The sequence below is a fragment of the Miniopterus schreibersii genome (genome assembly GCF_964146895.1).
Source record: "Miniopterus schreibersii genome assembly, chromosome: 20".
Taxonomy (NCBI): Eukaryota; Metazoa; Chordata; class Mammalia; order Chiroptera; family Miniopteridae; genus Miniopterus; species Miniopterus schreibersii.
This window is the reverse complement of record NC_138122.1, coordinates 21838203-21865812: the sequence shown is the minus strand read 5'-3', so window position 1 is coordinate 21865812 and position 27610 is coordinate 21838203. Positions and strand designations below refer to the sequence as shown.

At 51.2% G+C, this 27610-nt stretch overlaps 1 protein-coding gene across 1 annotated transcript in view; it reads right to left on the bottom strand.

Annotated features, from left to right (window-relative positions):
• Nucleotides 1–402: 402 nt before the first annotated feature.
• The window catches only part of KSR2 (kinase suppressor of ras 2), a gene marked incomplete at both ends in the record, with an annotated part of 167230 nt that continues 140022 nt past the window's right edge, over nucleotides 403–27610 (bottom strand). The window contains 5 exons of the mRNA XM_081123025.1: nucleotides 403–540; nucleotides 2048–2177; nucleotides 3277–3408; nucleotides 6491–6624; nucleotides 7656–7752. Coding sequence (XP_080979151.1) covers nucleotides 403–540; nucleotides 2048–2177; nucleotides 3277–3408; nucleotides 6491–6624; nucleotides 7656–7752 — 631 coding nt within the window. The remainder of the gene's footprint in view (nucleotides 541–2047; nucleotides 2178–3276; nucleotides 3409–6490; nucleotides 6625–7655; nucleotides 7753–27610) is intronic.

Sequence of the window (27610 nt, the reverse complement as noted above, 5' to 3'; positions counted from 1 at the left end):
ACAGACAATGCTGGAAGCTGACAGCTGCCACGATGGAGACAGGCTGCTGGCTTGAGGGAAGATTTCCCGAAAGCTAGGCCTTGTGGAGGGGTGCACGGAACCCCTGACATATGGGCTAGGTGGGTTCAGGGCACCACCTCACCATGGGATGCTCCGCTTGGTGGGCATCAGCCTTCACCAGGGAGAATTAGGCAATGAGGTAGCATGGTAGCCACGTGGCAGGTGCTCGGGCCCAAATCCCAGAGCAGAATCCCCACAGAAACCTGGCAGGGAAGGGTCGTGGCTGGGGGACGGAGGTGGGTGCGTGGAAAGGAGAGGGTTGGCGGAGGAGTTGGGGAGGGGAGCAAAAGGTGACAAAGGCCAGAGGACCTGGGTGGCGGGGACAGGGGCTGAGGGAGAAACCTACTCTGCAGACTTCCAGAAATGGCCCGGGTGAGACAGGCGGCGGTTTCGCTTTGGCAGTTTCTCCAGCATGTCCATGAGCTTGGTGAAGGTAGGTCTCTCCTCTTGCTCAAAGGCCCAGCAGAAGAGAAGAATGTCCTAAAAGAAACAATAGGTGGTGACTGAACATAAATGGTGATGTCGTGATTACTCCTTAGAACCTCATTGGATCTGTCCATTTGTCTACTCATTAGTCCCACTTCCATAGTCCTCCAACATCCATCCATCCATCCATCCATCCATCCATCCATCCATCCATCCATCCATCACACGGATATGACAATGCACAGGAAACTAGCATGTTCTAATTATTAACCATGACAATATGTAATATTATGTTTATTATATTATTATATTATCCATTCTCAGGCAGGACAGGCCCCCACACACATCATGTGCTTTGCTTCCCTCACTGGTAGAATAACATGCCTGCCTGCTGGGTCTGCCCCTAGGAAAGCTCCAAGGTGGAATGTGGGATTCCAGAATGTTCCTAGGTCTAATCCTCAGTGAGGCTCATGGTCTCCTTTTGATCTGAAGGATGGGCAGCCTGGCAGGCAGCTCATCCCCCTGGCGCAGACCCAGACCCCACGTGGGCTGGGAGAAGCCGAGCCCGTGACTTAGCCGGCCTGGCTTGTCAAGCCGAGAAGGGAGTGGGCAGCTTCCTTCCTTCCTTCCTTCCTTCCTTCCTTCCTTCCTTCCTTCCTTCCTTCCTTCCTTCCTTCCATCCATCATATACCCATTTATCCATCTAAATTCATGCATTTATCATCCACCCACCCATCCAACCATCCAACCACCCATCATTCATCCATCCATTATGGATCTAAATTCTATCCGTCTAAATTCATGCATTTTTCATCCATCGTCTATCCATCCATCCATCCTTCTACTCATCCGCTTTCTAGGCCATATAGCAGACTAGGTAAGCCCTATTCTAGAAGGCCTGGGATACACTGAGATCAATAAAATGCTTCTCAAGAAGTTTCTGAGCATATTTCTTAACAGGGAGGGAGAAAAGGGAATTCTGAGGCCTCTCTCCACATCCCAATACTATAAGTGCTCTTCAAAGTCATAGAAGGGAAAATGACTTTCAGTAATCTTCTCACCTAAGAAAGGAAACTCACAGGCAGGAATATTCTAGACAATTACTCCCTGACTCATCTGTCTCTGATCAAAACAGGGGACTCTTTGTGTTATGTTTTAGAGGATGTTTATTAATTTATACTCGGGCTTTTCTGTTTCCGTATATCTTGTTCTGAGTTGGATAAGGCCTTAATTTTTTTATGTAGATGCAAATAAAATTGCAATTGTTAATACCAGTGATATTTTAATGAATGGTTCTACTTGACTCAGCAGCAGTCACCTGGCTGGGAAACACCTGGCTGAGTGCTACTGCGTCCACTGATGGTAGGAACCTGAATTGCAGGCATAGTTCTGAGCTTTTGCCTTCAAAGCTCCAAATCCTTACAAGACAAGGCTGTGGGCGTGCTTGTTCCATTACCCTTTGGGAAAGCACTTGAGACCTTAACACATAGAGGGAAAAAAGGCCTGGGACAGTGTCTACTGCTCCCCTCGTCCCCTGGACCTGGCACTGTCCCGGACTTACCGAGATTTCTTTTCCCATGCCGATCTGGCTGAGGTTGGGTTTCATGCCTGTGCCCATTTGCCAGATTATTGCTTCTGCTGGTTGGGTCTTGAAAGGCCACTCCCTGGCGTGGAGTTCATACCAGATTGTTCTGTAGGCAGATGTCGTTGAAGGGTGTTGGTGTGATATGTCACTCGTATCCCCTCACCGGCACCCACCCATCCCCCCCGCCAGGCTGCTGGCTGATCGGTCTGTTCCCTACTTCCTTCCTCACGGGGTTGGTGTGTTTCTACCTGGGATGTACTGAACACATACATCCTTGATGTCTTAGAAGTCAGGCTTATCCCAAGGTACCTCCTCTGGTGCCTCAGTTAACCTGAATCAAAACCTAGAACCTGAGTAGTTTAATAGCGTGTGGCTATAACCTCTGACCTGACACTTACAATTCTAGGAAACCACTGTAAGGGATAATTAGGGACACAAAATCATTTCAACAGTGTCAGGAATAAACGCCTCATTAAAACTTTTGGTACATTTAGTTAATTACATTCTTCTTTCTTTTGCTAAATTTATATGAAAATATACCAACTTAATTACTGCAATTTGGTTTCAGATAACGGTATCTAACTAGATAAACACTGGGGCATAAACGAATCATGGATAATGACAGTCTCTAATGGGGTCCAAGTAACAGACACTGAGAATCCCAATGTGCCAACAGCCACGTGTGGGGGCCGCTTTGGAAGGAGATCCTCAGCCCATCGAGCCTTCAGTAAACTGCAGCCCCGGCCAACATCCTGACTGCAACTCCTGAGAAATGGTGAGCCAGCTCCCACCCACTCAGCTAAGGCCCTCCCCAATTCCTGATCACAGGAATTTGAGATAATAAACGTTGTTTTACGCCGCTAAGTTTTAGATAATTTGTTAATAGTAGGCGTCCAGTAAATAGCTACTGCATGAATGAATGAATGAATGAATAAGTGCATGAATGAATGCATAAGAGAATGAATGAATGAATGAGTCAGGTAGCTTGCCATGCCCCATAACCAGTTAGAAACCAGGCACGAAGATTTGCTAGGGTCACCCTTCCTACTGCACCCCAGTCAGATCCCCCCAGAGTCACTCAGAAATCCAGCCACCTTTGCCCCCACAGACAGGTGCCCAGTCCCTTCCAAAAGCACTGAAGGGACGCTGGGAAGTGCGCCTCTGCCAGGGCTGGGGGCTCTCGAAGGCCAGGGTGGGCCACCTACCCAAGGGCAAAGACATCCGAGTACTTGGAGAAGGGGAGCTTGTCCTCTTCTGTGTCGGGGGACAGCTGGCGGATGATCTCCGGCGCCAGGTGGCACAGCCAGCCATTCTGGATGCGTAGCTTGTCCTCTCGCCTGGTGAAGCGAAGCACAGCATGAGTCCCGGGTCACAGCCCCCGGCTGGATCAGCCCCCCAGCACTGACCCCGAGTCCCCGGACCATCTCTGCTGGCTTTCTCGCATCTTGTCCTTGAGGCCGAGACCCAGGGGGAGGTGCAGGGAAGGCTGGTCTGGAGAGAGACACGCAACGCCCACATCATCCCGGGGTCCCTTCGCCTCTGAGGCAGCCCCTCCCATACATACAGCCGATGCCCCTCACTCCTGGTAGCCCTGCCCTGTACAGAAGCGTTGCTCCCGAGGGACTCCCGTGTGAGCGTGCACACGCCTCTCACATCATCGGAAACCCCCAGCACAACTCATCCTAGTCCGTTCTGTCTTCTTTGCTTTGCACGAGAAGGTGAGGCTCAGAAGTGTGAGTGTCTTGTCCGAGGCTGCCCCCCCACCAGGTGCCAGCTGGCCCCAGCGCTGGAGCTTCTTGCCCTGCCTGGCACGGCACCCCCACCCCCGTCTCCATCCCCTGGTCACCTCTGCGTGAAACAGGAGGGATGAGCGGCCCCTTGTTCAGCCTCAGCTGGGAACATGGGCGTCAGGCGACCCACGTTTCCCCACCCTGTGCACGCCCGTGAGTGACTGCGAGTGTGTCGTGAACACTGACGCGGGGGTTACCAAGGAATCTGAGTGGGCGAATTCACAAAGATGGAATCTGTGACCGATGAGGATCGGCTGTATTTACGGGGCACCTACGACGACACCCAGGCTCTGTTCTCGCGCCAGGAGCGCGGCCGTGAACAAGGCCAGCAGGGACCGGGCCCTCCCGGAGCCTGGCATCTGGTAGGGGAAGGCGGTGACAGATGAATTAAACAGGAAAAGTGCAGAGGGTCATAGCATCATACAAAAAAAATAAAATAAAAATAAAAAGGGAAGGTGTCCAAGTTAAGAGGGAGCTTACTCTAGATAAAATGGCCCTGTAGACTATTATTTACTACAAATGGGGTTTTTCACTCGTATATTTTAATAGGTTACTTTTTAACATGACCTTAAGTGGAAACGAGCGCTTTTTAATTACACATTAAAATTAATATGGGAAAGGTTTGTTCATGTTTTCCCTGAAGTCATCTTGCTGACCGTGCTGGGGGAGGGGAGATCCCAAGGAGGGAGGCTCCAGGAGTATGGAGCTGTGGCTTTGGTCTGGATCATTCTTTGGGCCGGGGCTGTTCTGCGCATTGTAGGGTGTTTAGCAGCATCCCTGGCCTCTGCCCACCAGATGCCAGTAACACCTCCTCTCCCCTGTTGTGACGACTAAAAATGTCTCCAGACATCACAAATGTCCCCGGGGGGTGGGAGAGCCTGGGTTGGGAATCGCTGTTCAGATTTAAACATAATGGCCCAAATTTCAGTTTTTCACCATTAGTGGCATGGGACTTGCTCCTGTGCCCTACACAGCAGATTGGATAGAACTCGCCCACATTGTCTGCTAAAAAAATATAGGTCTCGAATCCATCAGCAAGTCGGCAGGCCAGTCGGGGACACCTACGGGGCTTGAAGGACCCATCTGCCGCTTACTAGCTCTGTGGCCTTGAGCAGGCCCAAGTCTCTATTTTCCCACCTGCAAAATGGGTACATAACTTTCACACGTGTCGCAGCAGCTGTGTCAGCTGCCAGGGCCGCACAGCTAGTGGGCGTAATTATTACCTGTGGATATATATATTTTTTAATCTTGACGACTCGGAAATAAAGTTGAGAGAAGAGCCCAAAGTAAGACTGTCATCCAAGAAAGAGGAGCTGTGGCGATGGCAACGGGGAGTGTGCCGGTCCCCAGGCAGCAAACCTTGAAATAAGCGCTGCTGGGGAGACCGAGGGAAGAAAGAACCCTGCCGGGCCCAGCCCTCCCGGCTTCTGGGTTCTGACTCGAGGTCTCTCTCCACCGATCTACTTAGGGATCTATTGGATCATTTTCTGCCTATTTTCTAATCTTAGATACTGTAGATGGGTTTGGAGGCTGCGGTGAATTTGGGGCAGCGGAGTAAACTCTGACAAAGAAATGTAAGCTTCTGTGCGTTTCTGCGTCACACAGAAATCGCCAGAGCAGGTTTCACCCAATTTCCGACGGGGGGACTTAGACTCAAGGTATGACGGGGCGTGAACAAAATTCGAATTCACTTTGGGGTGTAGCGCAGAGATCAGTTACCCTCAAAGTGACTGAAACTGAAGTAGGAGAGAAGCCGTGAGGCTGCCCTTCGTTACACGGGGCGTGATAGAAAAGACACTCAGGGTTTGAAGTGAGCGCACGTGTGTGTGTGTGTGTGTGAGTGTGCACGCCTGTACGCACACACACATTCCAAATTAAAAGTCGCAAAGGGGCGGGCCTTCTGATTTATGGGTTGTTTATTTGGCATCAAGCTGTTTTTCACTTGGTCAACTCGCTCCAGGGCGAGAGGCGCCTGAGAGTTAATTACTTAACGCCGGTTAATGATTCTCCGGTGCGCTATTGAGGAGGTGTATGCAAATTAATACTAATTACAACTCAGCAGCAGCTACTATTTGTGGAGTTTCCTGCGCCCCGGGCGCTGCGCTGGATGCGCTGCCGGATTTTATCCTCAGACGGACCCTGGAGGCGGGCGCAGCCCCATCCATCACTTCTCTTGTCCACAAGGAAACAGAAGCTCAGAAAAGTTCTGACACTTGAGTGAAGCCGCAGTTAATAAGTGACTGAGGCAAGCTGTGCCCCAGGAGGGTCTGACTTTAAACCCCTTGCTCTTAACGACACTCTTGGCCCACTAAAATGAATGGATTCATAAGAAAACTTTGAGTAAGGCTCTTGGGTGATTCTCACTTCTGGGTGAGTGCTTGGGGTAAGGGAAGGGTCCTCCAGTGAAACTCAAGGGCAGGGGCTTTGCAGGAGTTGAAGGTGCCATTTGCAAGTCAGGCCCCTGGAGCCTCTGGGCATGACCTGGGCTTCGGCAATGCATCCTCACCCAGCTGCTGAGCTGCTCAGCGAGGTGACCTCAAGGCCAACACCACGTCTAGGTCTCTAAGGCCATTTGGGATGACTCCCCCATCCCTGATTGCCGTCTCTGAGCCCTTCCACCACCTCTCACCTGCCAGCCTGCAACACCCCCGAAATGCTGAAGAGCCCAAAGTCTGTGATCACCACTTTGCCGTTGTCGTAGAAGACGTTCTTGGACTTGAGGTCCTTGTGCAGGATTCCCTTGGCGTGGAGGTAGCCCATGCCCTGCAAGGAACCAGGAGGCAGGGGGTTGTCAGGGAGAACCTGAGCGCTCGCTGCCATCCTGGCTTGGCTTCTTGGTTCACACGTCTCGCTTTCCCATAGGACCACACTGACCGTTGTAGAGCCGGGGCCCAGATGCAACAGTGTACAGGTGGGGTGGGAAAAGGCCTGCAAGCGGGGAACAGGCAGGGTCCCCAGGACATAAATCTGCCACCACCCTCAGACCACTGCACAGCCATCCCACCTAGCTCCTCTGCTTCCTAAGTTAGAAACGAAGATCTCTCAGGAAGGGAAAGGGTGGGGACAGGCCTGAGATGAGGTCCCCAGAGAAAGGAATTCCATGAACTGTCTTCTCCCACTTCCTCTTTGAAAAAAAACTCCTTCGCAGGAGACCTGCTCCTTATGTCTACTCAACCCATGCCCCTGCCCAAGGTACCACGTTCCTAAAGAGATGCACCAGGACACGATCATCAAGAGCTTGGAAAAGATCCTATCGGAGGTCTAGCTGAGGGTGGATGTCTGGATTTTTGTTTGCCTTTATGAGAAGTTACATTTTTTATTGCTTCTCACACCTCAGTCCTGACATTTTCAATGTAAATAAAAAGACCACATACAACTGACTAATGAGGCACCTGCCAGAAAATACAGGATGTTCCTGCTGATTTTAATCCCAAATGACACCCAACAATTTGATGTTTCCCCAGCAGCTAGAGAGAGAGATGGGTAACACACCTGGGAATTCAAGGATTTGAGGGGTAAAGGATCCTAACAACGAGAATGTTCCCCTCCCTGGTCCCTGCACATGTCCAATTATCATGATGATGAGGCACTAGATAGAAACCAAACATTGATAGACCATCCCTAATGGTTGTATCTCAGCAAAATTCTCACATACACGTGGCCTGATATTTTTCAAGTCAAGTCTAGTCTGTTTTCTTTTAAGCCCGGACTATTGATCTGAAGCCAGACATGAGTCTCAAGAGGGGGCACGGTCTTGCTGAGGTTCAGGGAGGGGGCCCCAGGCCCCATGGTACCTTCACGATTTCTTGGGCGATCTGCCTGGTTTTATTGACGTCCAAGACAATCTTGGCATCCCGCACCACCGAATAGAGGGTCCGTCCCTTACAGAGGCTGGAAAGCAAAAGGACAAGAGATATTATTGGCAGTTGTTACGACAAAGGCGACCCACACAGTTATTAGAAGTGACACGTAATAGGGTGGACTCATGGACATGCCCCTGTTAATCCTATGAGATTATAAACCTGGAAAGTGATCTCAGATCTGGTTCTGGGATGCGGGTCTGGAAGCAAGTTCTTCCAGGTACCCCACCCCCCACCCCAGCATCCAAGGACACCTGCAGAGTCCCGCCACGTCCCATCTATCCCAGGGTCTCAGGATGGAAAGCTGTGCGTGAACCAATATATGGGGTCCTCAGGCACCACTCAGACAGCACTCTGCCGGCCACTCGTCCCAGCTGCTCCCACTCACCGGGAGCCGTGGTGTGTGGGGACAGTGATGAAAGACCAGCAAAGCGGTAGCTGATGGATACTAATTACCGTCAGCAAATGATGCATTCGAGTCTTCACACAGAAGCGTGTAAACACCAATAACACCCCCCCCCAACCCAGATGCCTGTCTAGAGAGAGGGCTTTTCAAACTATTTTCAGCCTCATTGAGTTCATTTCCAGGACCAGTGGTTTAAGATGAGTGACGAGATGAAAAGGGGCACTCTGCATGACAGGAACACCTTCTCATTTAGCTGCTGGCCTGCTCACCTGTCCTTCCCTCCCTCCCTCCCTCCCCGGGAAGTGAGCCCAGTTCCTGGCCACACACACCAGGCACTCAGTAAACAGTCACTGAGTGAGCGAGTGAGTGCGTGAATGAATGAATGAATGAATGAATGAGTTCTAGATTCACCAGAGCATCCCCAGCCCCTGGCACCATGTCCGGCTCAGAGTATCCAATGTTGGCTGAAAGAAGCTGAAATGACATTGTGAAAGTTCATTTTCCATCTACTTCAAAATAAGGGCTTGCCCTGGCTGGTTTGCTCAGTGGTTAGAGCACCGGCCTGTTGCATGGTCCCGGGTTGGATTCTGGTCAAGGGCACATACCTCAGTTGCAGGCTCAGCCCCGGTCGGGGCATGTTTGGGAGGCAACCAATCGACATCTCTCACATCTAAGTTTCTCTCTCTCTCTCTCTCTCCCCCCCTTTCCCGCTCTCTAAAAAATCAACAGAAAAAATTTCCTTGGGTGAAGATTAACAAAAGTAAAAATTAGGGCTTGCATTTTTCTTTCATTTATGACGTTGCTGCTGGATACCACAGTCGTGCTGTTCTTTCCTTTCGTATTTACTGAGCCCTTGCCGTGTGCCAGCCTCAGCTGAGAGCGTGTGGTTGAACTCAGAGCCCTGGGATCAGAGGGTTTCGGTCCGAATCCCAGCTCTCGCCCTTCCTGTGTGTCTCTGTGTGGGTTCCTTTACCTCTCTGGCCCTCGGTTTCCTCAGCTATTAAAGGGAACTAATGACACCTACCTCGCAGAGTCAGCCGGGCGACAGAGTGAGAAACGGAGCTCGGTGCCATGCCTGGCACCTGGTGGGCAGTGTGGCGCAGTGGTTAGGAGAGCAGAGGCCTAGAGCTGGACTGCATGGGTTAGGATGTGGCTTGTCAGCTACAGGCGGCGTGGCCCCGGGCGGGTGAGCTAACCCCTCTCTGAGCCTCTGTTCTGTTGTTAGTAAAATGCAGTCAATAGTTCCTGCTTTCTAAGGTTCTTAAGAGAATCACATGAAATCGGGTGTGTAAGGTGTAGGCATCTCTTAGGAAATGCTGGCTACTAGGAGAGGCAGTAAGAGATCAACACGCACTTGTGCAAATGTATATAAATTATATATTTATACACATATCACAGCTATTATCTGTCCATCCGGTCGCCCGCCCAAAATGCTAGCCCATGGTCTCTAAGACTCGCTTCCTTAGCTGCTTGAGGTGAGATTCCCAGGGTCGCTGACTCACAGGGAGGCTGATTCACCTGTCCCGGTTGCCCTGATGACTCAAGGCTGTCCCTCGCTGGTGGCGCGGGTGACGCAGGCAGAGTGTTTGCTGTGGCTGCTGGAGGGGAGAGCTACAGGCGGGGTGGGCTGCGCGGCCAATTAACCACATTGGCATTTCAATGTCCCAATGGCAGGGGGACCGTGGGCGGGTTCCCTCCCCGGGATACTTCGTTCCTGAACAGCCACCTACACTCATTACAGGCCAGAGCCAAGAAAATAACCGTCCCCACCGCGGATGGCAGAGCCAGCGATCGCTACGGGCTCCAGGCTCCCAGGCCCTCCTGCCCAGGGAAAGCACGCACGGGTCACAGGCTTCAAATCCCCATTTCCATTCCCTGCGGACACCCTCCTTTCCAGCAGCAACCGCGAAAGTCTTTGCTTCTCTCGCTGCCCTATGGCGCCTGGAGCCACGGGACAAGCTAACGTTGACCGGCAGGGTACAATGGGACACCCGCAGCTTGGCGCATCTACTATGTGAAATATTCAAACAACCCACGGCTGGCAGTTTCTCCCCTAACTAAGCACACACCCAACAAGCACGCTACTCATATTCACCCACAGACATGTACTAGAATGCGCTAGAACGTTCCAGAATGTTAACAGCAACCTATTCGAGATAGCCCCAAACTGGAACCAACGCACATGTTCATCAGCTGAAAAACTGATAAATTCTGATCTATCCATATAACAAAAAAATACTATATTCATACTGTATAATAAACCACTGCTAATGCGAAAAAACGTGAACGAAGTTCATAAACATGTTGAACAGAAGAAGCCAGACACCCAAGACTCACACTGAGTTTATACATAAAATAAATGGTGCGTCATCTAACCAACGGCATAATGCCTTAGACTGAATGAAGTCTGGGATCGCCCCCATTTTACAGATAAAGAAACCGGGGCTCAGAGCAGTGGCGCTGAGCTGGTATTCGAACCCAGGCAGCCTGGCTCCAGAGCTTAGGCTCTGAACACCCGTCGCTGCTTCTTAACTTTCTCTGAGACCCAGGCAGGTCACAGGCCCTCCGTAAATGGAAACTGTAATGTTGCTACGATCAACACCTATGGCGAGAAAGATTAATGAGGCCTGCTGGCCTCGGTACAGGGTCCGGCTGGAGGTCAGGAGAAGGTGTTCTAGTGACTCAAGGATATATTTAGCAGCTTTCTAACTTCTGGAGCAGGGGCCATGTGCATGCACACACAGGCACACATATATACACACATATGCACACACATGCATGCACATGAACGCACATACACACACACCCTCCTTCCGTCCCAGTATCTCTCTCTGCAACAAAGTTCATTTTTCCAAGAAGAGGAACAAGGACTGGAAACGTCTTATCTCGTCTACAGGCCACCATCTCTCCCAGCCCTGGCCCCAGGCAGCTCGAATAAGGCTGCCTTTCGAACCCACATCCCAGCCGCAGGCCACCTCAAACTTCCCAGTCGTTCATGAATCTAACACGGAAGATAGTAAACCTCGGGCCTCTGGGGCTCTGTAATGAAAAGTGCCAGGTTAGCTTCCTGTACAAATAGGAAGTGCCAGGAAGCCAGTGAGAAGTGCCAGCTGTCTGCCACCTGCTTAACCCGACGTGCGTCCAGCAAATGAAGAGTTATAGAGCTCCATCAAGGAAAGGGGCTGGCGGGGGAAGGCTCCTGTCCCAGGAGGACCAGAAAGACGACAGCAGCCCACCAGGCATAGGAATATGCCAAGCAGGAGCCAGCCGCCCGGGAGAGCGAGGCTAAGGCACCCCCCTGCCCTCCTCCAGCTTTTGATGTCGCTGCAAAGCTCTGAGAAGTGTGGGGGGGAGGGGAGCTTAGACTCTTGGTCTTACTGGATTCTTCTTTCCAAGTGCAGAGACCTAGGGTTGGCTGCTCTGGGCACTTTATGGGCTGAGATGGGGTTCTTCCCAGTAGGGGGCGCTCCTGCCACTGACTGACCCATGCATCTGGGCATCTGGTGACATTCTGCCCTCCCTGGTCTGGGCTTTGCAAGGGAGGGAGTGTCCCAAGGGCACAAGCAGCTGTTGGCGAGGGGAGGTGTCGCCCAGAGGGAAGCAGGGCAGGCTGGAGAGGGCCGGGTCACCCGAGAGGGTCTGCAAGTCCGGCGGGCAGCACACAGCTGGCCAGGCCCAGGCAGGGGCTCAGGCGATGTTCCTGCGATGAGAGAATGGATGGATGGAGGAATGGCGACTCCTCGCACCTTCCATCTTCCCACTGTCCACTGCAGCTGGAAGAGCTGCGTTTGTGACAAGGCTGGTCTCCCTCCTGCTGGATTAGTGCACCAAACTGCACGGTAGCGAGGAACCTTCCAGACGTTTCCCTACTTCAGACACACGTGGCATCAAAAAACCAAGCAGACCACAGGCCCTGCCCTCCGGGGCTGGATATTGAAACCCATCAATTCTTGTTGCTCCCTGACCAGAACCACATTTTTTTAAATAAAAGCTCAACAGCAAACTGAATTACTGTCTTTAAAAATATATACATACCACCTAATTTATATGCATTAAAAATCCACAGAGAGGATGGGCTCAGGGTGTTAGTGGAACGATCTCTGGGTAGTGGGATTAGGAGCTTTGCAGGTGTTTTTTTCCCTCGCTGCTTATCTCTCTTTTCTAATTTTTCTCCCATAAACACCTCTTACTTTTGCAAAATGAGAAAAAAGAGAGGAAAAACAGCACCTCTGAGTCAGACTGAAATGAAACCAGACCCACATGTTTACACTACCGACAGTTTGGCAAATACTGAACCGGCGGTGGGCTGAAATGGGCAGGTGCAGTCTGCACCGAGTCCCTACCCGAGCAGCGCAGACTTGCCCAGAGGCTCTCGGGCGCCCCTTTGAGGACAGGGAGCGACTTCACAGGGTTTAGCAGGTTCTGGGCACATGGCAAGTGACCCGTGTTGCTCAAAAGCCCCGACAGCAACCCTCTCCCTGGACAAGGTCAATCGCTATTGAGAGGGACAGCTTACTATTGACTTTTTAAAGTAACTGTATAGCTGGTAAGAGAAGGGGCAGACAGATCGGCGGTGCACATAACCCCAAGTGGCTGTGTCCTTTCCTCCCATGGGACCCAGGGCCCAAGAGAGTGAATGGAGACGACAACGTCGGGAGAGGAAGGGCAGGAGGGAAAAGGGGCGGAGGGGGAGTCCTGCCTTCCCAGGGGATGCTGGGAACGCACCTGAGTGTGGAAGCGCCCTGGCCCTGGCATATCTGTATCTGTACCTATCAACAGAGGTGTTTAAAAAAGAAAATAGACCTGGAAGTTCACAAAAGGCCCCCTCACGCCTTTCTGTTGCACTGGCAGACGGGGGCGCTGGTCTGGGAAGTAGGAAAACCCCAATTTCACAGCCTCGCCAGCCAGGGAAGGAATCTGCCCATTTCTATAGCTCATGCCTCGGCTGGCCCGGCAGCAAAGAACACGGTGTCCTCTGCACGCGAAGCTTCGTAGGTCAACAGAGAACACCGAGGGGGCGAAGGCAGGCTGGATGGGAGAGGAACGGGGTGCGAGGGGAGCACTGGGAGGGAAGTGAACTTGAACTGCTGTTTCATCACCCCAGGAGATGGGCCCCGGGAAGGGCTTGGGACCTGGAGCTGGACAGTCCTGGGGTCCAAAGCCGGCCTCATACTCTTCAGCTATGAGCCTTTGGGCAAGACGCTCAAAAGCAGGCGGACACACCAGAGCCTACCTCCCAGGTGCGAGGGGATTAAATTTGAAAATTCTCGTGCGAAAGAGGCAATATATGTTCACCAAATTCTGCTCCATAGCGCCCCCTCCCAGGCCCACAGGACACTTCCCTTCCCTGTCTCTCCGCAGCGACGCAGCAACACGTGGCTGGTTCTGGCCAATGAAAAGGGTCCTCTGCCACTTTTTCCGGTTGGGGCACTGAGAAGCCCTTCGCTGACTCTGCTGTCTCTCTTGTTTTGTGCCTCTGTGACCAGGAGGCCACATGATGAGAAGACGGAGCCGCGGGGTTGGGATATCCTGGATCCCTGAGTAACTGCATGGAAGAGAGCGGCCCTGGAGCGCGGCCCAACCTATGGCAAACTTTCTGAGAGAAACAAACTCCGAGTGAGCCCCAGAGACTTTAGGGTTGTCTGTCACTGCGGCACGGCCTCTGCTATCCTAACAGAACATGTAAAAAGGTTAGTGTCCACAACACAGGAAGTACTCGATAAATACTGGCTACTATGGCTAACTGGTGGACCTCCAAGTACAAAGTCATTGGGGTCATAAGAAGAGAATGGAGAGAGAAAGGGCCAATAGCACAATAAACAAAAATCAGCTATTCTGTGTCGGGTCAGACTTTTACAGTGAGCATCACCGGGGAACCAGGACCTCTGAGGTGGCAGCTACGTTTTCCGCGGTACTGAAGGAAGCGTGGCTTTTCCGATCGCCCACAGACACCCCCATTTGTACGTAACCGGGCAGCACGGTGGTTGTAAAGAACCAGAGGTGAAGGAACCCGGGCTCGGTGAGATTCAATTTCATGTTTTTGTTAATAGCTTCCTTCTGCTTCTCGCAGATAGAAAGCAGGTCACCCCGGGGATTGACCTCGCCTCTCAATCATTTAAAAACAGATAATAAATGTCCCAAGAGATTAAAAACACAAGTTCTGTGCCCCGGAAGGTTGTCATGTGACTATGTTGCATCTTCTTGGGAAAGATGAGAACTCCATGTAATCCTATTACGAATATTTCCATTAGTCACCAAGCCTTACTTTGGAAATCTGTTCCACTGGAAAGTCCTGTCCTTCCCCAAAACTCAATTTAGAAGGTGCAGGTACAACACGTAAGTTTGTGCCAATTTCTCAGAGATGGACAAAAATCGTCACTCGAGTTCATTTGGGGTTCTTTTTCCCCCTTAAGCTCTTAACTCCAGGGCACCGAGAGAATTCCTTCTCAATGTTTTTCTGGTAAATCTTGCCCTCGCAGGCCTCCTTAAATCCCATAGGCACTCTAGCTTCTATCTACAAAGCTTCAAGGGCAAAGATGCAGAGATCTTGACAAGGAAAGGCCCAGCCACCTTGACGTCCACGGGGATGCTCTGGGGGGTTGGTGGGAGGGGGTGCCCAGGCCTGGGGCTGGGATGTATATTTGGAAAGTTAGGACCAGCCAGATGATTCATTCTACACAGCTCAGAACCAGGGTCCTGACCTCACATCAGTCCTACACGTCCTCTCCACCAGGGTGGAAGCTACCACATCGTTTCATTCACTGCGGGTGGGTGGGTACAGGCGGCCTCATGGTACATCGAGGAAATGGAGGTTCAGGGTTTAACCCAGACCCTGGAGCCAGCACGTGGTGATCCTTCCCCTTTTGCCCCTTGATCTTGGACTTCCCAGCCTCCAGAACCCCGAGAAATAAATGTCTGCTATGTATAAGCCACCCAGTCTATGGTATTTTTGTTAGAGCAAAAGACAGAGCCTGATCTGTAAAATGGGGACAAATAATTATATTCACCTCTCAGGGTGGCTGTGAACTTTGATAACATGCTCATTACAGTGCCTAGCACACAGTAAGACTCAACAACTATCCACACGTATTATTACAGTTACTCATCTCTGAGGGTCAAGAGACCTCACACTTTCTTTTCATATTTTAATACTCACCCAAGGATATTTTTCCCACTGATTTTTAGAGAGAGTGGAAACAGGGGAGAGAAACAGAGACAGAGAGAAACATCGATGTGAGAGACATACGTCGATTGGTTGCCTCCTGCACATGCCACAGCTGGGGCCGCGGATCGAACCTGCAACCCGGGTATGTGCCCTTGACTGGGAATCAAACCCAAGACGCTTCAGTGTACAGGCTGATGTGGTAACCACTGAGCAACACCAGCCAGGGCCAGGACCTTACACTTTGGTGGCCCCTACACCCTCCAGTTGAGCGGGTTAAACCTACCCCCCAGGATCTTGTTTGAACTGCTGATTTGCTTAGCAAACACTTTCTCTATAAATAATGAATGAGTACACCCCAGCCTGCTGCTGATAAATTATTATGAGTTGGGACTTAATGGGGTGTAAAGTAGGCAGTGAACAGCCCTGCCTTTTGGTCTGCAGCCCCCGCCCCACTGTCAACCTCTGGAAAATGTGCTAAGCTACCTCAGAGCCTACTCAACGGGCACCCTGTCCCCCCACCCCCGCTGCCCACGGCTGCCCTCTGACTGCCCTCTCCTCCTCCGCTTGTCACCAGGGTCTCAGCTTCCACGGTCATCAGCTCAGAGCGTCATAAAAATTAGAACCAAGGAAAGGAAACACAAAGGCAAAGATGATTCTGATTCTTGCTGCCTGGTCTTTCCTTCGGGTGGTCTGTTTTCTGTTCACATCTGGGCACGTGGCCCACAGTTCGTTTCCACGGAGGTGCAGGCTGCTGACGTTCCCATCTATGGATGCTTCTGTAGACGTCCTTGCTGTGGGCTCTAACCCAGAGATACCAGAAGGATGCTGACCACTCTACCCTGCCACCTTGCCTTGTGTCAAGGGGTTGGCTTTAATTATGACCCGCTGCCTGCCTCTGTTATGTCCCAGAAGAAAAGCCCCAAGTATTTATTCCCAGCCACCAGCAGTACCTGATAGAGAACAGGCGAGGTGCTGGGTGGCTAATGACTCATGAGTGGGTGGATGGGTACAAGAATGGACAGGCTGAAGGTTCAGAAGATGGACTGATGAACGCATGGGTGAGCTGTTGAGCAGGTAAATGCTGAAGAGATGGATGGTGGTAAGAACAGATAGGTGGATGGATGGGTGGGTGGGTGGGAGAATGGATGGATGGATGGATGGATGGATGGATGGATGGATGGATGGATGATTTGGTGGGTGGAGGAGTGGGTGGAGAGATGGGTGGGTGGAGAGATGGGTGGAGAGATGGGTGGGTGGAGAGATGGGTGGGCAGATGGGTCTGTGAAGGAGGGTGGGTGAATGAATGAATTGATGAGAAGATGGATGGATGGATGAGTGGTCATCTACGCCTAAAGGTTCAGTTTAGGTCACCCAATCCCAGACACGGACCAAAATGACCCAGCTAAGGATAAAGTACATTATAATTATTTCACAAACAAGAAACCTGATAGCTAGAAAGATTAAAGGCTCGGCTAAGCTCACACAGCAGTGGAAGAACTTGCACTCTGGGCTCTTCCCTCCCTCCCTGCCTCTCCTTGCCGCCTTCAGCACCCGCTGGAGGCCCATCCCCTCTGGATGCCATGTCAACAGCCCCACTTTTCGTCTCTAAGTCTGTAGCCGGGTGATAAAATAAGCTCCAGGGATGCACCAGCATCAAGATCGAAAGCAGGCGGGAGGAAGGAGAGGCCAGAGAGAGCGCAGCTCCTGCGGGAGGAAGGGCAGTGTGGCCAGCGGTTTGTTAGCAGGAGAGAGTCATGACGCGCTGGGCTGTGTCGCAGCATCTCGTTTGAGGAACTGTCAGAGGCAGCCCTTGATCGAGCCCGGGAGACTGAGAGGCTCTGACAGCCCCGACGGTCCACGACTCTTCCAAACAAGCCCGCCGCGCGTCCTTGATGTGCGCCTCCGAGTCCCCGCGGACCGCGCTAATCACCGCCTCGGAGGCCCTGGCCTCAGCCGGGAAACTCCGAGGACGGCGGCGACCCTTCCCTGCCTTTGAAGAGCCTCGATCTGTGTCCCGCTTGGCTCTCCTCCGGGGCTTTTGAACACCTGGAAGAAAGCGAATCCTCCTTTGAAGGGGACTCGGAGGCGAACCTTTTGATTAAAAGCAAGAGCAACTCATCAACCATCAGACTTGTCTCTGCCAAAGAGAGATGACAAGAGGGCCGGGGAGAGGGGGCCCTGCCTCTCCTCAGTCACTCACAGCGGGAGGACAGTTGCCTTTCCAGAGACCAGGAAGAGGGGACTCATGGCGGGTCCCCTCAGTTGCAGCCTCAACTTTAAACTTGGGTCACTGACACCTGCCAATCTAATTCAACCAGAGAATTCTCCGCGCCACTGAAGTGCTTATGTAAACCCGCTGACAGCAGCAGACGGGAGTTCAAGGCTCAGCTCCGCCGTTACCGAAGGCCCAGCCTCACCTGGGCGCTGGGAAGGGGCAAAGTGCTTGGAACGACACCAGACATAGAGTCAGTGCTTCATGAACGAGCTACTATTATTATTAGATCACTTTTCAATTATCCCACATTTCTCTAATCCCGGTGGCTAGAGCCAAGAGCAGAGCGGACCTTCTGGACACCTTGGACAATCCAATGTGAAGTCACTGTCAGCCATGAGAGTTACGTCAAGTGCTATGTCAAGACTGAGGTAATGGGCCGTAGCCAGTTTGGCTCAGTGGCTAGAGCGCTGGCCCTCAGACTGAAGGGTCCCGGGTTCGATTCCAGCCAGGGGCACATATCCCGGTTGCAGGCTTGACCTGGGCCCCTGTCGGCACGTGTGCAGGAGGCAAACAATCGGTGCATCTCTCTCACATCGATGTTTCTCTCTCTCTCCCTCCCTTCCACTGTCTCTGAAAAGCAGTGGAGAAAATATCCTCAGGTGAAGATTAAAAAAAAAAGACTGAGGTGATGGGGTGTAACAGGAACACCCCAAACCACAGGTCTAGACAGCACTTGGCTAAGGACTCCGCCTGGACACCAGTGTGGGTGGGACCTCCACCCCGGGGGCTATAAGAACTCAGAGCTCCGGCAGCCCAATGCTCGGGCTCGGCTGTACCACGGGTCACACCCGGAGTCCTGCAGGACTTCCACTCCCCCAGACGCACGCCACTGCTGCAGCCGCCTGGCCTGAGGCCGACACCCACCTCTCCACCCGCGGACGCCGCCAGTGACTGGGACTCCCTGCCAGATGCTCGCTCTGTCGTCTAAACTCCCCCTCTCTGTGTGAAACCCGCATGTGACTCTATTGGCTTATGGGGGGCGTCTCCCCTAATAGACCTGGCATTGTGGCAAGACACAAACGTGTGTGAGTGACTCCTTTCGGGGATGCTTCCTTGCTCACGACACCTGGTCACTTTATGACGTTTTCAGTTTGCCTTTTCATTTGCCCCTCTTAGCCACCCAGGGATATACACACTGTTATCCCCATTTTACAGATGAGAAGACTGAGGCTCTAAGAGGTGAAGTGATTTGTCCCAGGTCACACAGCCAGAGAATGACAAGACTCCTAACTCCATATCCAACATTCTTTCTATTGCAGCACAGAACAAGAGCTGTATTTATGTCACCTCCATTGGGTACCCATGGGCAGGGCTAAGAGTAATAGTAGCTACATTAATAACAGATGCCAATACCTTCATAGCACTTGACCTGTGACAGGCTCTGTTCTCAGTGTCTTATATGTATGACCTCACTTAATCCTCACAACAATCCCACAAGGTGGGGACTATTATGATCCCCACTGTACAGATGCAGAAACTAAGGCTCAGAAAGGCCTAATGACTACCAACACAAAAGAAAAACTCCAGTTGACAAATCTGCACCGGCCTAATTACTCAAATCCGGACAACCGGTAAGCCAAACTTTTTTGTGACTATCAGCTTATATTTTCTGATGACCCATAATGCCAGGTACTAGATGCCACACAGAAGCTCGACTTGATATGCAAGACCCCTTTTTCCCCCCAGTTTAAAACTACTCTATGGGGGGAGGTCCCCATAAATTTTATTCTGTACCCAAGGGAAAACAGGTGGCCAGACCATGACAGTGAGCTATGAAACTCATCTGGAGGGCTTTGGAGAATGACCAGACTATTCAAACAAGGAATTATTAGTTCAACCTCTGAGATGACACAGGACAGCTCGCACCAGCTGTATGTCTTTGGACGAGTCACCTCTTCTCCCTAAGCCCCAGGCTCCTCCTCTGTAAAATGAAAACGGCAATTCAATGAAGCAATATCCAGAGAGTTCCTTAGCACAGAACTCAGCGTGTAGTAGATGCTCAACAAATATGCTCCCCTTAATAAATATTCAGAATGCCACTTCACAACAAAGCCCTCTTTCCTATTAAAAATGATTCAACCAAGCGACCAACTTCCCTTCCTTATTTTTAAAGACTAATGACAGCTGAATATCAATGGCTGGTTTGGAAAACAATCCTGTGCAGTGCCCGGAGAGAACATCCCCCGGGAGCAGATTCATCGCCAGCCATTCTGATGAATTTCAGCTCCTTCCTGCTGGGAACTATTCCTGGGAATCAATCTTCCAGCTGTGCCTCAGACCCTTCCGATGACTGTCACCAGCATCATCCTGCCGGTTGGAAGGGTGAATAGTTCCTGAACCTTCGCCCTGACCTGGAAATGCGCATGGCAGGCACCTGGGATCACAGGTGGGGCTGTCCGAGGTTACCGGGCAGGTAAATAAGTAAGTCTGCAAATAGGTGTAAACCACAGGCCAACCACCTGCGAAGGCTGCAAGAGCTCCGAGGGACACTTTTCCAATTGCATCTTGTCTGTCCTTCCACACCAGCGTGTGAGGCCGCTGACCGCACCCCCTTGCTGCAGCACTGCCCGGCTTCCATGACAACCACACTCCCCTCCCCTGCTCATCCATCGTCCTTGCAGGGACGCTCTGGCCTCTTCTCACTTTGGTTTTTCTGCTCCAGGGCCACTGGTTCTCAATGTGGGGGGGGGGTGTCCCCACACCTGCAGCACGATCACCTGGGAACGGGTCAAGAATGCCATTTCTCAGGCCCCCATCCGAGAGCTGCAGAATCGGAAACTCTGGGGGTGGAACTCAGCGATCTGTGTTTGCACGAGCCATCTGGGGGATTCCGAGGCAAGGTCACGTTTGAGGGTCACTGCCCCAGGCCATCTCCCCAGGCCCAGGGCTCCTAATATCTCACAATACAGACGGCTCCTAGGTTTTATATCCCTAATCTACACCACATCTCTGAACTATGATGTATCTAAATGACTACTTAGCATCGCCCCTTGAAAGACTCCACGGCACCCCTCACACTCAAAATGCCAGCCAAACTCTCGATTTTGGTTCCCGAACCTGATGTAGTTTCGAATCTCTTTCTCAGTGAAGGTGGCCAGCACCTAAGCAGCCAGGTCTCTCCTTCCTTACCCTCCCCTCCCACACCCACCTCATATCCAATCCTTCCCTCCTCCTTCCGTCTCCCTGGAAGGCCAAACATTAACGACAACTCAACCCACGGGCAGAGAGGACTTTTGGGCACTCGGACATCCAGAGAACTGAAAAGTAAACACTAAATACAGTTTCTTTCTTTTTTCTTTCTTTTTTTAAAAATATGTTTTTATTTATTTTTAGAGGGAGAGAGGAAGGGAGAGGGAGAGAGAGAAACATCAATCGGCTGCCTCCCGCACGCCCCCTACTGGAGGGACTGAGCCTGCAACCGGGGCATGTGCCCTGACCTGGAATCCAACCGACCACCTCTCGGTGCGTGGGATGATGCTGAAACTGAGCCACACCAGCCAGGGCAACAGTTTCTTTTTACAGCAAACCTCTCCTTGGGTTTCTGCAGTTCACCAAAAATCAATGAGCGCCTATGGTGTACTAGGGGCCGTGCTCGGGTCGAAGGATACCAATAATCTCTCCCTGTCTGTCTTCCCCGCCTCTCTTGCTCCCCTCTGCTTCCAAAACAAACTCTCATTTTCACATTCAAAGATATATGCTCCCAGTGCATATAGTAATGTACCTATTGATTTTCCTGTTGCCAGTCATTATCAAGATTTATTAATCCCTCCCGCTCCCCATTGATTGAGGAAAGCAGTATTCCCAGTGGTCGATCAATCCTGATAGACTCCATGACAAAGAGTCAATATCTATTTGTTATTTGATTTATGGGCTTCATTATCTTAAACACGATCAGGCAGGGACGGAGCAGAAGTCGAACAGTGCCCGAGCAGCTGGAATCGGGTAGGGAAAGCATCGAGCTGAACCCCAAGGCTGGCGAGTTCCCAGAGCGGCGAAAACACACCGATCCAACACTTCCCCCACTCCCTCCCTGCCCACTCTCAGACCCTGGAGTCCGCTGCAAGGGGAGGGAGGGAGAGGGACAATGCCAGGGTTTCAACTGGCACCTGCTGCCGACTCAACAAGTCACAAGCCAGGCGAGTGTGGCGGTTCAGACAATGAAACTGGCTTGGAGGTAGGTCAGCCTGGGTCTTCCCCAGGGGGGAAAACCCGGCAGTGGGGGGTTCTAAGGCATAAAAAAAAAATATGATGGACTTAGGTACAGATGAAACAGGAAAGAAAACAAGAGGGTGGTTAGATACAGATTTTGGCCTGAATCAGTCTTGGGTTCAAGTCCTGCCCCTTCCTAGCTGTGTGACCTTTGGAATAGTGCTTTGTCTCTCTGTTTCCTTGTCTAGACGCGGGGAGTTGACTGGTACCCCACTTCAGAGGGTTGTCGAAATGATTCAAAACGCAGGAAACCCAGCATTTCCACACAGGTGAATCAGGTTGCAAGGCTTTTAGTGACAATTTGGCCTCTCTCCGCGAAGCCACCCATATGCTCCATGTCTTTGTTTGACCACCGCCTGCCAGCAACGCTGAGGAAAGTGTCCCTCCGGTGGCTGGAACACATGTTAGGGCCTGATGTTGCCCCCACTCGCCGCTGGCGATTTTTCGCTTGGGGAAATAGCGAAAATGGTTGAAAACTGTCTTCCTTTCCAAAGGACGGCCGGCTCGCGAATGTATTTTTGGAAACCGCTGTTCATTTATTCAACAAGTATGGAAAGAGGACCCCGTAATTTAGGGGTTGGGGACATGGTCTAAGTGGGGAAGAGAGACAAGCAAGGAAACAAATCGAGGACCCAAAGAAGTGCTGTCTTACGGTGAGAAGTGCGCGAAAGGAAACGCGGCGCGGTGCTGATGGGAAGGGCGGCGGGGGGCTCCATCATCCCACGCTCTTCCGCTTGCTCTCCCGCCCGGCCTGCCTCTTCTCAGTCCCCTGGGCGGGGTGACCCTTCCCCACCAGGCCACCCAACGCTGGAGGTGCTCGGGGCTCCGTCCTCGGGTGACCCCTGTTTCCCCTGGATAACCCCAGCTTCCGAGGGAGCCCACAGCTTCAGTCACCACTTCCATGCAGATGACTCACGCGCGGGCTATTTCCAGCCCCAACCTTTTATCTGAGCTGCAGACCAGTATAGCCAGCTCCTTACTCAACACCCCCTCCTGGATGCCTTAAAGTTAAGAGGTTAAGTCATCTGGCCAAGGTACCGGGGCACAAATTGGAGTCGTCAAACCACAGTCATCTGGTATCATGTGACATTCGATGAAACGCATGGCGCCTGCTGTTGGAAGTGCCAAAGGCTGAGAAGGAAACACACTACTTCTCCTAATTGCTTCTATCATGATCATGATTTCCATGGTCATTGTTGTTAGAGCATTATCACTGTTACTATAGCAACCAGGAGACACAAAGTATCTAGCACCTCGGCTCCAGGAGGCATCGAACTAGAGCCTTGCTGTATAAGCTCTTTAATGCTTATCATTGCCTTGCAAGAGAGATAAATGTTACCCCCATTTTATAGATGCAGAAACTGAGGCAAACAGGAGTGAAGAAAATGAGTCCATTCTCCACAGGATAGGAGATCCATCCGTAAACGTTGGTGTGTCACAGAGCTGCGGGCTCGTCACCAAAACCTGCATCATATTTCTTTCCCCAGCTAGAAGCAGAGAAGTCGGAGCCCTCGGGTGACTCCAAAAGATGGGGCTGGTCTTGGGTCCCTCTCTCCACACATGAAAGAAAAGCCACCTACAACCCAGAAACAGCCATCCTGGACTATTAGGGACTTTGGATAGTGTTAATGTTTTTAGGCTTATTTGTTACTGCAGCTACCATCACCCTGATGCATACAAACCATGAGTCCGCACATACAACATGCCCCCACTTAACGTCGCCGATAGGCTCTGTGACGTTAAGTGTAGGGAGGTAAACGAAACCACTTCGTCAGAGGCTAATCGATACAGACAAGAGTTAAGCTCCTGGTGCATGTCATCAACGCTATAACGAAATGGCCTTGAATGAAACGACATTATTTGAGGACCCGCCGTCTACTCAGAAAACTGCCTGGAAGGCTACCCAACCAACCGTGATTCTCTCAGGCTGGGGACACGACGGGTGCGTTTCACTTTCTTCTTTTTGCTGATCTGCGTTTTCAATAACGAACAAGTTATCACTTGGGTTGTTAAGGCACAGTTATATTTTTAAGTGACGACAGATATCCCAGAGGAAAGTGGCGGCCAGTGGCGAAGTCTTCCCCCAGGCAAGTCCTCTGCCGGTCATATGACCCTGTACCAACAGGCCCGGGCGAAGTACATGAGAAGATGCTAATAATACTAATGATAATGCTGCGGCCCATTTATAGCGCTTCCTTCACAAAGTCCCGGACGCCTTACATTCCAACACAATTAAAGGCAGCGACAGACAAAAAACCTTTTCAGCTGCGCTTTATAAAGAGAAAGCAAGTCAGCTCTTTGCACATAAAAGGAAGCCGATGCCACTAGATGACGGGGGACGCAATCTCCATGTGCTCGGGCCCCCCGACTCTTGTATGTTATATTTAGGACAATCAAACTGGCCTGCAGGAAAAACAATCAGAAAGCTCAGAATACAGAGTTCCAGGAAAGGCAAGTCAAGATCTCAGTGGGGCATCCAGTGACTGTCTTAGCCGAAGGCGGGGCCCTCCATTTGTCTGTCTGTAAATATAGCAGCTTGGCGCTATTGTATCTGAAAGCCTGACAAACAGGAACTGATGTGGAGTTGGAAATAAACTATTAAAGAGCCTCTGATATTTACCAGATTTAAAATGCTGTGTACACGAGGCCCCTGTGGGATTTCATTACCACTGTGTCCCTGGGAGATGGGTGGGGGCCGGGTGTCCCATGCATGCCGGCAAAATAGTCCACGTAACTGCGAAATTGCAGTCACGCTCGGGCACCCGGCAAAGGGACTGATGATACTGGCCAATGGAAAAAATTTAAAAATTCTTCTGAGAACATAGGGAAATCCGAGTGAGATGGGGCCTGGGCCTTCTTTGGTTACCAAGTCCCCCAGGTAATTCTGATGTGCTCAAAGGCAGAAAAATCCCATGATAAGCTATTGCTCAGGCGTGGAGCCTGTTCCCCTTGACCTGGCCCAGGCTGCTGTGACAAAGAAGGAACACCCTCAACAAATATTCAGATATACATTTGCTCAAATTCAGGTTCTGCCGCTTATCTGTTCTATGACCTGGGCAGGGGCTCCCTTCGCCTCTCTGACCTCGGACGCAGGAGATCCAGGTGGACCATACTGTGGGAGGAACGGCTCCAGAGCTGTGCCAGGCTGCTCCTCAAACATCGGCTTCTACCTGCTCATTTTACAGATGGGGAAACTGAGGCCTGGGAAACTCTGCAGCAAGGTGGAAGGATGAGAGATGCTTTCATTGAACTCTATCTTTACCGGCTTTCAGGTTCCACTTGGAGTTTTTAAAAGGAGCTATTGTGCAGACTGTCGATAGCTTTGCTATCTCATAATGACCCAATCGTGGAATGATTTAGCAATCTGCTAATTGCATTTGGGGATAGAGCAGTTGGGTAACTAGTTGGTGATTGCTCATTCCCCAAGAGCCCTACACGCTGCATTACAAGGAGGCTAATCTTAGAAGTACTTGTTAACGTCCATGATAATTACTAAGTAATTGGCTAGAACACGCCATTGTGAATTTATCCAGAATCTGCCAGGTAATTATCTGGTCTTGTGTTCCCTGTAAAATAAATCCAGAGTCCAAAAATGGTTCCAGTTGGTTGGCTATCATCCAACCATCGACCTCTGCCAGCCAACTATGCGAATGCGAGCGATTAATCAAATTACTCAAATATTTGGTTTCGAACTCAACGTTCAGATAAGAAACCTGGGTGGCCAACAAGTGGACGGTGCTAAATGGGAAAGAGGGATGCACAGAGCCCGCCCCCCCAGGATAAATATATAATGACACAGTAATATGGAATAAATGCCACTTCTTTGGGGGCTCATCTGGCTTCTTCACACAAAATACCAAAACACTTCAGAGACCAATTATATGTCCCTAAGCTGCAGTGCTTTATCGCGGTGCCAGGAAAAGGCTACGCTATTTGTGAAACTCGCAGGCAGTTATGGTGCTCAGGAGGGGGCTCAGAATTTTGTACATAATAGAAGAGGGGCTGCAAACACAGCTGGCTTGTAGGGTGGAGAGACACATTTTCATAATGACCACTTATTTTTCAAGGATAGCTGCTAACCGAACCCGTCTATTTCCAATTAGCCAGCCCTTGGGAAAGGGGTGAGAGAGGCCTGCGTACCTGGGTTCCACTGATAACACTGAGGAAATCGGAGGGCAGGAGGCAGGAGGTCCTTAGAAAGGCCAGGCAAAGGCGAACAGACAATGGACTTCGAATTTCTAATTTGGGGATATAAAAAGAGGGATTGGCAGGCCAGAAGGTCAGGAGCTGACCAGAGAGAAAGTCTGGGGAGCTGACTGGGGCAAAGTGGGCAGAAGGCCAGTGGTGGGGAACAGACCACCTTCCAACCAGACTTGCGTGCCCAAGTACAGGGCTATTGACCGCCTGCTAGTGAGACGTACTGGGTAAGAAAGGGAGCTAAGGGTCTTGCGCTAATAGGTTGTAAAACTGGCCACAGAATGTCCCTTTCTCTGCATCCCTGCCCTTGCAACGTGATCCTGCAAATCCTCCCATCCAGAGGCACAGTCTGTTTCTCCATGCCTTGAATGGAGGCTGACCATATGACTTGCTTTGGCCAATGGACATTAGCCAATGTGACACAAACAAAGATGGGAAAGGCACTTGTCCATTAGGACTTGACCTCTTGCTCTACTTGGAGCACTGAGACCACTATGGGAGGGAGCCTGAGCTAGCCTGTTGGGGGATGAGAGGCCATGTGGAAGAGAACTGAGGCCCCCAGCTGACAGTCTGCCAACCTGGAGGGCATCCAATACCGACCAGTCCCCCAATCTGACCTGTCAGCTGACCACAGACACATCCATGAGCCCAGCTACTGAGCCAGGCTCAGTGCAGAACTGTCCACACAACAGAGAGAAACTATGAAGTATTGGGGTAGGTTGTTACTCAGCAATAGCTTACTGATACACTCACCTAATCAGAACCGCTCAGCTCCTGAATATTACCTGGGCTGATTGAGAGCCCCTTCTGTCCTGTGCAGAGTGGAGAACCACCATTTTTACCCCGGTTTAAGGGGAGCTGAAGGGCCACACCTAAATCCCCAATCCTTTCAAACGCTTACCATTTGACACATGGGTTCCAGTCAACCCACCACCTGCATCATCAATGGTAACTGACAGTCACACACCTTCTTCCAATCACCAAGGTCTTATAAATGGACTCAAGAGGCTTTGATCATAAGGAAACAGATCAAAGACACACCAGCTCTTCCCTGAGCCCACAGCTCCCTCTGCGGCACCTGCTGAGCTGTGAGGCTTGTGTATTTGGGGTCTTATTTCTTGAGCTGAGTACGGGAGGGAGAGGGCTCCTAACTGACCTTTGGCATCACAGGCTATACCCAGGATGCCGCGCTGTGGCCAGCCCTAATGCAACAGGGAGCAGACACCAGAGTTTAAAAACACACCAAAGGATTGTTCCACACTGTTCAACTCCAACCAAAGCTACGTTTTTCAATGCCCCATGTCACTGGGCAAGGTTAGAGGGAGCAAGTCTAAGAAAGTTCCCATCATCTGGCATTTTCCTAATGTCAGCTCTCTGCTAACTACACCTCTGTGTAGCTACAGACCGCGGGTCCTGGACATTTCAAACAGTGGTAAAGGCCCTTGAGTGTGCGCGGAGGCTTTGATAAAAACAATCATCAGAATCTTACTTCAAGGTTCGGCAAACAAGGGTCCGTGGGCCAAGGCCAGCCCATTGCCTGGTCTTGCAAATAAAGTTGTACTGGCACACAGCCCATTTACATCGTGTCTGTGGCTGCATTCACACCACAGTGGCAGAGCTGAGCAGTTGCCATCGCA